The sequence below is a fragment of the Hippocampus bargibanti genome, linkage group LG01 (assembly GCF_051943395.1).
Source record: "Hippocampus bargibanti isolate YZ-2025 linkage group LG01, ASM5194339v1, whole genome shotgun sequence".
NCBI lineage: Eukaryota > Metazoa > Chordata > Actinopteri > Syngnathiformes > Syngnathidae > Hippocampus > Hippocampus bargibanti.
Genome location: NC_142734.1, coordinates 15,876,765 through 15,886,305, shown reverse-complemented (window position 1 = coordinate 15,886,305; position 9,541 = coordinate 15,876,765). Strand labels below are relative to the sequence as shown.

The following is a 9,541-nucleotide window of genomic DNA, read 5'->3' as shown; positions in this document are numbered from 1 at the left end:
AAAATAAACAGATAACTGAATATGTCATCTCATTACAAAGTCTGCGTGTGGTATTATTGAATGCATACTGTTTGGTAAATAGGCAACACGGCGGGCGATTGGTTCGCACGTCCGCCTCACGGTCCATGGCAGGAACACCTGAAATTATTCCTAGGTGTGATTGCGAGCGTGAATGGTTGTTAGTCTACGTGATCCCTGCGATTGGCTGGCAACCAGTTCAGGGTGTACCCCTCCAACTGCCCGAAATCAACTGGGATATGCTCTAGCACTCCAGCACTGTTTGGTAAATAAGTCGGTATGGAATTTCCGACACAGGTTTTCATTCAATATGACATTGTACCTAATGTTATGGCCAACAAGGGAATGAATAATCCTCTATAAAGCAACGCTGGCAATAAATGAATACAGTGATACATCAAAAATGTTTATTGCCTTTTGGGAAGGATGTTCCATGGCTGCTTTTAAAAGCCAGACAGCCGTCAGTGTGTTGAGTGCATCCCAATGTTGATTCTGTTTGGCTGTCTTTATTTTATTACATTATGTCCGTCATTAACGACCCATCTGCTTTGTGTCACAGGCCATAATTTGTTCATGGACATCGGTTTCACATGATTAAAATGTAGTTAATGTCCCATGTTCGCCTTGGAGAAAAAAAGTCAGTTGAAAACATTTGAATCACATGCAACCAATGTTTATGTTTTTTATCAAATACATACAAATAACTTTCTTTGTGAAATATTTGTAAATATTTGTTTTAAAATACCATCTAAATGGAAGGATACATCTTTTTTCGTCAAAACATATTTTTGGACTTAGTGATGTTAAAACATTTACTTTGAAACAAACATTGGACTGTTTGGAAGAACGTTAACAGATTAATGTCATGGGGTAGATTGTTCGTTGAGAAACAGCCAGAAGTGATGAGCTGGTGTCATAGATCATATTATACTGCATAGTTTTCCTCCAATACAACAGGAATTGGTTGTCTTTGCTCAACACGCCGCGCCCATATATGGATAAACAATGCGGCACGCTAACCAGCAAGTTAAGTGCAATGGGCCGAATCAAATACAGGAAGTACAATTCTGTCATTGTGTTTTGGACTCCTCGTAAAATGTGAAGTCAAACAAGAATGATGCTGTAAAATGCTTGAAGCATATTGTGCGGTAACTACTAATGTGGTCATTTCAAATATACATTATGGATTTGCATTTATGATACAGCAATTGTATAGAATCAAACTAATAAATAACTTTTTGAACAAAGATACAAACAATTGATTAGGCGATACACACTGAGTCAATGTGTCGTGCAGAAATACATTTAGCGGACTGGAAATGTATTTGGAATAGGATGCATAAACATGATATACACAGAATATTTCTTCACCAAAATGTCCATCGCCATTGTTTCTCCTAAATTAAACTCGTCAGCATGGCCAATTACTGGAATGCAATGCCGGACTTTGTAGATCAAATGCAGTTCTCCGTGATATCTTGGTCAGGCCTCGCAGTCTCACCACACTGCACATCAAAAGAATTTCAAGAGGAAATGTGCACATCAGCCATAGATCATACTGAATAATCATTTCATGCCATCTGACAACAGATATCCGGGACATAATTCGGCAAAGTGCACAACAAAAACAATCCTGTTAGAGTACAAACTTTTTGTGTTGCTATTTTGTTTAATAGGAGCAACGATGTGAAACTAAATGCCTGTGAATAAAGAAAATAGTCTGGTGCCCATTGTATGCATTTGTCTTCCTTTGAGAACATGTCCAATTTGACAGGTAGTTCAGTCAAAATAGATTTTGTTGTTTAGTGTCTGTGTGTGTGTGTTCTTAAGTTATGACCTAGTCAAATGATGTTTGTGTTTTACTACCAGAAGAGTCCAGATTGTATTTATTATATTACTTCTCATCCAAGGACCACATGAGAAGCCGGTGGGCTAATAGGACCATGTGGACGTCATCCTTTGTAAATGTAAACATGTTACAAACAATATTTATCGATTTTCTACATTGGTCATCCATTCATGATCACGAATGTGGAAAATGATCAACATAATCTTCTATGAATGGTTTTCATTTATCATTCATAATAGCGTACAGCGAAGGCTGGTTTGAGAATAATTGCACACATTAATCAATGCCAAAGATATTGGCCCCCGGTTTCAAGACAGTTGTTGAGCCCCAACTTCAATGTTTACACAGCTAAAACAGTGGAGTTGACTGACTTAAAAGACCTCCCATGTGTAAAAACAACAATAACCCCAGGTGTATATAATAACCCCCAATGTACTGTACCATCATTTACATGCTGTTACTGTTTTTGTAGTTTATCTGAGGGTTCCCTATAAAGTAGGTAACTGATGGAGAATAAGAAGTTATCATGTTTAAAAGTGCAGTGCTTTGCTGGCCAACTAAACAATAGAGCCACAGTCAAGGTGCAGATTGCCACAGTAAATCTGAGTGAAACAGACACAGCAAGGTAAACTGTCAGCTTCATCTAGGAGATCCACCCTTGACTTGGGATACTCCTTTATCACCAAAGTTATTTACGGCTTGAACATCCTGCACAAGCGCTAGATTACAAATTTATCAGTTCATGGGAAACACAATGTTTTATTGCATCAAGCTGTGCTGCCCAGAACGTCCAAAGGCGTGGTATTCTAATCAAGAAAACTATGTTTTACTAATGTATCACTTTAATTTACATATACTCTCAATGAATAGCTTGGCAGAGGGGCGCAGAATTCAGACGTATGTCATTGATGGCTGCGTCTCCTGCCGGCAGTAGGCACAATCTTTCTGGTTCCGAGTCTCTGTCCACAGTGTCTGACTGTCATATCTCTGACATTTTGGGGGCTCGTTCGGGATGGCAACGCATCTCTTGGGGTGAGCGGTCTGCGGCGACTGTCAAGAACCGGTGCACCGGCGAAGCCATCGAGATTTCGAGAGGACCTCCTTTTCTTGGGGCCACAAGCCTGGCCTGCTCACCGGGTGAGACGCAAACGCCATTCCAATGGACCTGGGCAGGCTCAGGGTCGGAAGGGTTGTCTCCGAAAATTGAGGTCAGTCTGATTTGGGATAGTACCTTTTGTTTGGGTCTTGTAAGATAATGCTGGAAGAATAAAAGATAGTACAAGGCCTTTTGTTTGGGTCTTGGAAGATAAACGACAGTACAGCGGGAAGAATGAAACGATAGTCCAAGTTTGGAAGAAAATGAGAACATTTTAAAGGGCCAGTGCGCCATGAAAAAAATCGTACGGAAGGTCAGTCGGATACTGATTTTAGGAAAATGAGAACGTTTTAAAGGGCCAGTACGCCATTAAAACGTATGAAAGGTCAGTCGGACACTGATTTTAGGAAAAAGGTAGAGCCGGTTGGCTCGTAAAAAAATAAGCTAGTTTCTGTGGTAGTTAGAGTGCTGAACTAAGCTTAGTTTTTGGGTACACAAGGACTGATCATCCTTGTGTCTGTGTGTCCGTGTGTCTGTGCCTCTGAGACTGTGTGAGTCAATGTGTGGGCATGCAGGTCTATGAGTAAAGCTTGCGAGCTTGACTGTCGCGCGCAGGCTGTTTCCGCCATGAGCGCATCTGAGTGTGATTGGAATTGCGATAACGTGTCATAATTCATTATATATACAGTGGGATTCAAACAGCAGACGTTTGTGGATGCAAGATGCAAGTTCTCCTCACCTATTGGGTGTTGAAGAAGGAGAAACCACGAATGTAAATTTGAATTGTTGTCCTACTGAACGAACCCAGTTATAGAGTCCGCCCTATGCGTGGAAAAACTGGACCAAATTCATAGAAGCAATAAAAAAGAGAGAGAAGGGGGACGTCGCGGAAATCGAACGCTAATAATTCGCTCAGCTTCGATAGTATTAATGAAAATTTAATTCGGCGCCGGTACCTAAATATTTTATTTCGAAAAAACACGCCGGAACGAGATTGCGATTTCCTGTAATTACAGTGAAATCTAGGCACCAACATGGCTATGCGGAAGTCTTCCCGTTTTTGGCAACGAGTTAAATCATATCAGTCGCCAGTCTGCCTCGATGAAGAAGAATTTGTTGATAAAAAACGATTGGTTGATATAGATGTTGAAGGATCGACACTGTTTGTTCAAGTAAATATTTACGACGGCGAGAAAAAAAGATGGAAGACCAGACAAGAAACAGGGGAAAAAAACATAGCCCGATGCGTGTTTCGGGCCGCAGATCTCAGGCAGTATTTAGGGGCGCCCCGAATGTATAAAAAGTTGGCAACACACTTGTGTTGGAATGTGGTCAGTCCGACTCGGACATTCGAAATCAAACTGCCTTCGATCTTAGGTGCCGAAATGAGGTTGATGAATTAATGCTCGTCGATGGCAAACACCAAATCGATAATGCGATATAATTGTGCCTATAAAAAGAGAATAACCTTACTCTGAAAGAGATGCTGGCAGAACTAAAATGTTATTAAAATACAGTAAAGTCTTGTTATATCGATATCGTTTATATTGATAATACTGCTTATTACGACACTATTTTCATTTCCCGTGCACATTTCTAGTTTTGTTGTGTATAATTAGTTCCGTTTAGTACGATTCATGGTTTCTACGATAATCCGGTTACGACGGTGCTCTTTTTCATCTCCCGCCGGCCATTTTGCTATGTATATATCGATACAAAAGATACTTACTGATAATCGATATTTGCTTAGGGGTTTCTATACAGTACCACCATTATCGAAATCTGTATCGGTCGCTGCGCTCTATTGGTCGCTGTATCGGTCGCGCCATTGGTCGACTTGGTCACGTGACGTGGTGCCGTGAGTTTGTAACGTGACCAGCTCCCTGTGTAGCAGAAGACATTTTCTTCAACAATGGCGACAACAATCGCATACATGTTTGCAATCGATTAAAGAATTATTGGATTGGATTGGATATGCCTTTATTAGTCTCACAGTGGAGAAATTTACATTTCACAGCAGCAAAGTGATGAAAGGAATGAAAGTAGAAAAACAAAATACATTATACATATACATATTATATGTGCCATTTTGAGGCAACATTGGGGGAACATCTCTCACCCAAAAAAAAAAAGAGGCACAAAATGGCGAGCTCCCGATGGCCGCCCCCCTTTCTTATATGGTGCTTGGATGCCATCTAATGGCGGCTTTTGGGCGCAACACGCTTCTCAGACCAAACATATGTACTTCATCAACGTAACTAATGTAAACGTTGCAGTTTTGGTTTTTCATGCATGTACTGTATTTAATTGTGTATCATTCAGATGTATCTTTATCGCTTGCAACAATCACTGTTTTTTTTTCGTGGTTTCGTGTGAATAGAACATGAGGATTTTGCATTGGTGGCATTTTTGAAAGGAAATAGTCATTAAAAAAGTGTAAAGACGTTTTTATTTTATGCACAAATTTGTTTTTCACTTCACTACTGTACAAAAAGCATGTTAGATACGCAATCCATGAACCCAATGATAAAATGACAGGCCATAACAAAGATTTACGTTTACGTGTTGCCCGCCCCCTCCCTCCTTTAATGCAGTTCGGCGCAGGACGGATATATCGACAGTACGGTTATATCGATATTTTTTTCTAACTCCCGAGAATATCGATATAACGAGACTTATAAAGATTGGGCAAAAGACAAATTTAGCATATTATTACCGTATGGTTTTAAGCAAGACAAGTGTCTGAAGGCATAAAGCTGCCAAAATTATTTTGAAACGGACACGGACCGCATTTTCACACAGAGAGAAATGCGAGTTGGGTCCAAAAAAGTCCCAAAGTATCGGTTTTTAGACTTCAGAGGGTAACGTGAGTTAGAATTTTACATTTTATAACAGGAAAGAGAGATACAAAAATCATATTAGTGATGGATGGCATTCTATTGGAATGCGTGTTGTGTGGAACATGTACATGGAGAAGGATTATGATGGTTCGAGAAAATATGCTCTAAAATGAAGTAAACAATACGATGAATAATTAGAAAATATTTTCGGGTATGCCGGAAGGCATGTTACAGTAAAGTCTCGTTATATCGATATTCAAGGGAATCCGAAAAAATATCGATATAACCGGGACTATCGATATATCCGACCCTGTTTGCATGTAATTTTCTCCGTGCGTGCATAGAAATAGTATCGATATAACCGGGACTATCGTTATATCCGATATCGATATAACGAGACTTTACTGTATTTGTGTTTTGCTCGCTTAATCTGGAATGTTTTTGTGTACTGTTGATTTTTGACTGCCTTGATTGGGCAGCTAATATAGCAAAAAAGAAAAAGTCTAATTCATCATTGCCGCAGTGGGAAGAAATGTGAGGACGGAATGCTTTGGTAGAAGTGAAAGTGTAAAAACAATGATGTTTTGAGGTTCGAGTTAACTTGTTGCGATTTTTTTCCCTTTCAATCAGGGGATAGAAAGAAGCGGTGTTGAACACTTTTCCGCATATGTTTTGTTCTGAGGCAGTTGTGAGGTAACATTTGTTCTCGAGTGGTGAAGGCTGATGGTTCTGGAAATGAAAGGTGAGCTGTGTGGACGATTTCTAATACGTGCGTACATATAGACTGAATTGAATTAGATTAGAAATGAGGATCAGATGGGTTAGACCTGTAGGCAGGAATGCCTGAGCTCACTAAACATGTGATATAAGGTTTAGCACAATTGTAAACACTGTTGTGAGGGTTGAGGATATTGATTGAATTAAGAAAAGAAGAATTTACACAGCGTTTGTTAACAAAAGATTCTTATCAATGTGTGGGACTCCTCATGCAGGCATAAATCACAAGAAGGGGAGGATAATGTTCAAACGCGACAAGCTGTTCACCAAAAATTGACAAAATTGAAAAAGAAAATAAACATGTTTTAAGAGGTGACGAGATTTGTTCTATCAGATATTAAACATGCACGTATTCAGATGAGACAACTAAGATGCCGGAGTTATTTCCTTCACATTAAATCAGGAAGTTGTCTTTTATGGCAAAAGAGCAAGATTTGGTTTTCTCTGTGAGTGGTTCCTTATCAGGGCGGCCGGTCACTCTGTTCAAAATTTATGATGCAGCTGTCGATAGTAGAAGACTCACCATTCATTGTAGAGTGAAAGTGAAACAAACAGTGGGCATTCCCATGCGGTATTCTAGTTTGAAACCATCTGACTCTGAGCTAGGACACTGATGAATGAAAAAAATTAAAGTTTGATTAATTAGAGTAAATTAATACAATATAAACGTGATAAAAGCATGATCCTTTATACTGAAACATATAGAACTGGCTCGGCGATTGATAAAAAGAAAGAAAGAATTAATAATGATACAAATTATATTTTCGAACTGGTAACTGCTATGCGACTGTGGGATCAGACTCAATCTTTATAAACTTGATTCAATTATTGAAATTACGGCAATTGTTTATGTGTGGCTACCATATTTGATCTGTAAAGTGCAAAGGGTCTCCTGTCATATCTCTGACAATAATATAAACATTTGAAAGTAAAATTATCTCATTCCTTGTTTTCGTGTCATAAATCATTGACCCCAAAACAGTTCAGTCAAGAAAATAGAAAAAAATCTTAAACTGAAGTTTGACAAGCCTGTTTAAATTGAGATGGTTTGCAATTTACTGCGACCCAAACAGCAAACAGCGGGAAGGAAACTGTTCTCCGAAGTTTGGAAGGTATATTGAAAATCAATGTTTGCACTGTTGCGTGAATGTCAGGTGCTTTAGCAGAATGAAACATTCTGTAGTATTTGACTGATATGGCGACAAAGTAAGTCTAAACAAATGGGCTGCTCTTCTTGGATCATGGTTGATCAGTGGTGAATTCCTGTGCAACATCAGCAAGGTTCGAAGTCAGTCAAAAGATGACCAAGACAAAAGACCAACCAATTCGTGATAGTAGTGAAAGGAAGATGGAAATGGAGCCACCGAGTAGGAAGCAAAGAAGATCAAAGAGTTGATTTATGGAGATGATGAGGAAAACCCTACACATTGGTGAAGAGGGGAAAATGAATCGTCCACCCTAGCAGGTTTATGCTCAAATACAAACAGGAAGAAATATGAAAATACCAAGGTGGCAGATGCAGGTCCAGGAAGTCAATACCCTCCCGTCAGACGACTTTGCCTTTTTCCAGACGTCCTTCTCCTCAACCGGAAAGTAAGGGAACTTACAAGCCAAACTTTGGCCGTGTTTTTATTCTCTGCACCTCATTTAACCCCTCTGGGAAAATCCTCTATGCATGTATGACACACTGGAGGATGTCTCAGCCATCATTTATTACAGGAATAAACCAATTGCTGTGATCTCATCAATTTGACATGAATTTGTAAAACTGCCCAGGATCTCCCCCACCCCACCCCACCCCACCCTTTTAGCTCAAACCTTTGCATGGAAATGTAATTTACAAGTATACTCACATTATTGTAGCTCCAGTTCTGTGCCTTGTTGGTTTCTGCTGCAAATGAAATGACAACATGTATCAAGATTACAAAAAAAGAACATCTTTTTTATAATATTTGTATTTTTTTTCAGGAGCTGTGCAATGTGCTCTTACCTAGAAATCATAAAAGATCCCAATCTGTGACGGACGTGGGTCCTCTGTTTTTCAAAGAAAGGGACATCATGAGTTTATTGCAAAAACACTGCAGGGACCCATCTCTCATAAAATGCATTCATAGAGTCCGTCGTAAAGTTGGAATAACAGCAATTACATGCGATGCATCTGGGATCAACATTGTTTCCTGGCATAGATTCATTAGTTAAGATATAAACATAAAAAAGAATGAACAAACAACCACAATTTGCCGCTAACCATCTTACTGAAGATGATCAGTGAACAGGCCAACATACGGGCTGGTGATGGTCAAACTATTTTGTCATGGCTTGTTGCCCTTTTGGTTAAACCAAAGTATCGCCTGGTGGGCTCCAGTTGTTTGGGACGGCCATGGCCAAAGTAAATCTGCTGTTTTAAGTCTCAAGGAGTTTCCACTTACTGAACTTGATAGTTTTGATCCAGACATACGATGTGCGAAGAATATTGATGGAGAAAGGAAGAAAGAGTTTGACTCGAGACGATCCATATGTCTTGGTTTTCTTGCTGTTTAGCATTCATATCAAGATGGTCAGAATGTATTCAGAGTGGTGTTCATCTGAGCTCACTGCTCACTGAGGTTTTAGCGTTACTGGCTGTAAGTTGAAGGCGGGAACTCGTTTTTGGGTCGCAACATGGGATGGAATGCACATCATAGCTCAGCCTGGTGAAATCTGACCATGTTTGCACACATGACCACAAGGGCTCACGAGATGAACACTTAATAGCAACACCAGTTGCACCGCCAAAGATAATAGGATCACGAAAACACACTTTCTCACAACATTCCTAATCCGATCCATGCATGAACCAATCCGCTGTGATTTTGCACATACAATACAATAATCATTTTAAGCATGAAGCATGTTGAGTTCATTTGTAATTTTACCATACAGAACTTAGTCGTAAATCTAAGCTATCCTGTGAAACTGCTT

The 9,541-nt window shown here is 39.6% G+C and overlaps 1 protein-coding gene across 18 annotated transcripts in view; it reads right to left on the bottom strand.

Moving 5' to 3' along the window:
* Positions 1 to 411: 411 nt before the first annotated feature.
* The window catches only part of csf1b (colony stimulating factor 1b (macrophage)), a 29,155-nt gene continuing 20,025 nt past the window's right edge, over positions 412 to 9,541 (bottom strand). For 12 of the 18 annotated variants that reach the window (XM_088999821.1, XM_088999735.1, XM_088999819.1 and 9 more), the window contains 3 exons: positions 8,571 to 8,614; positions 8,434 to 8,471; positions 412 to 1,523 (listed from right to left, as the gene is read on the bottom strand). In XM_088999821.1, the coding sequence (XP_088855947.1) occupies positions 8,571 to 8,614 (44 nt within the window). In that variant the 3' untranslated portion in view covers positions 412 to 1,523; positions 8,434 to 8,471. Of the gene's footprint in view, positions 1,524 to 4,692; positions 4,847 to 8,433; positions 8,472 to 8,570; positions 8,615 to 9,541 lie in introns of all 18 variants that reach the window. The other 6 variants (XR_016115461.1, XR_016115440.1, XR_016115462.1 and 3 more) reach the window with 3 other exon arrangements.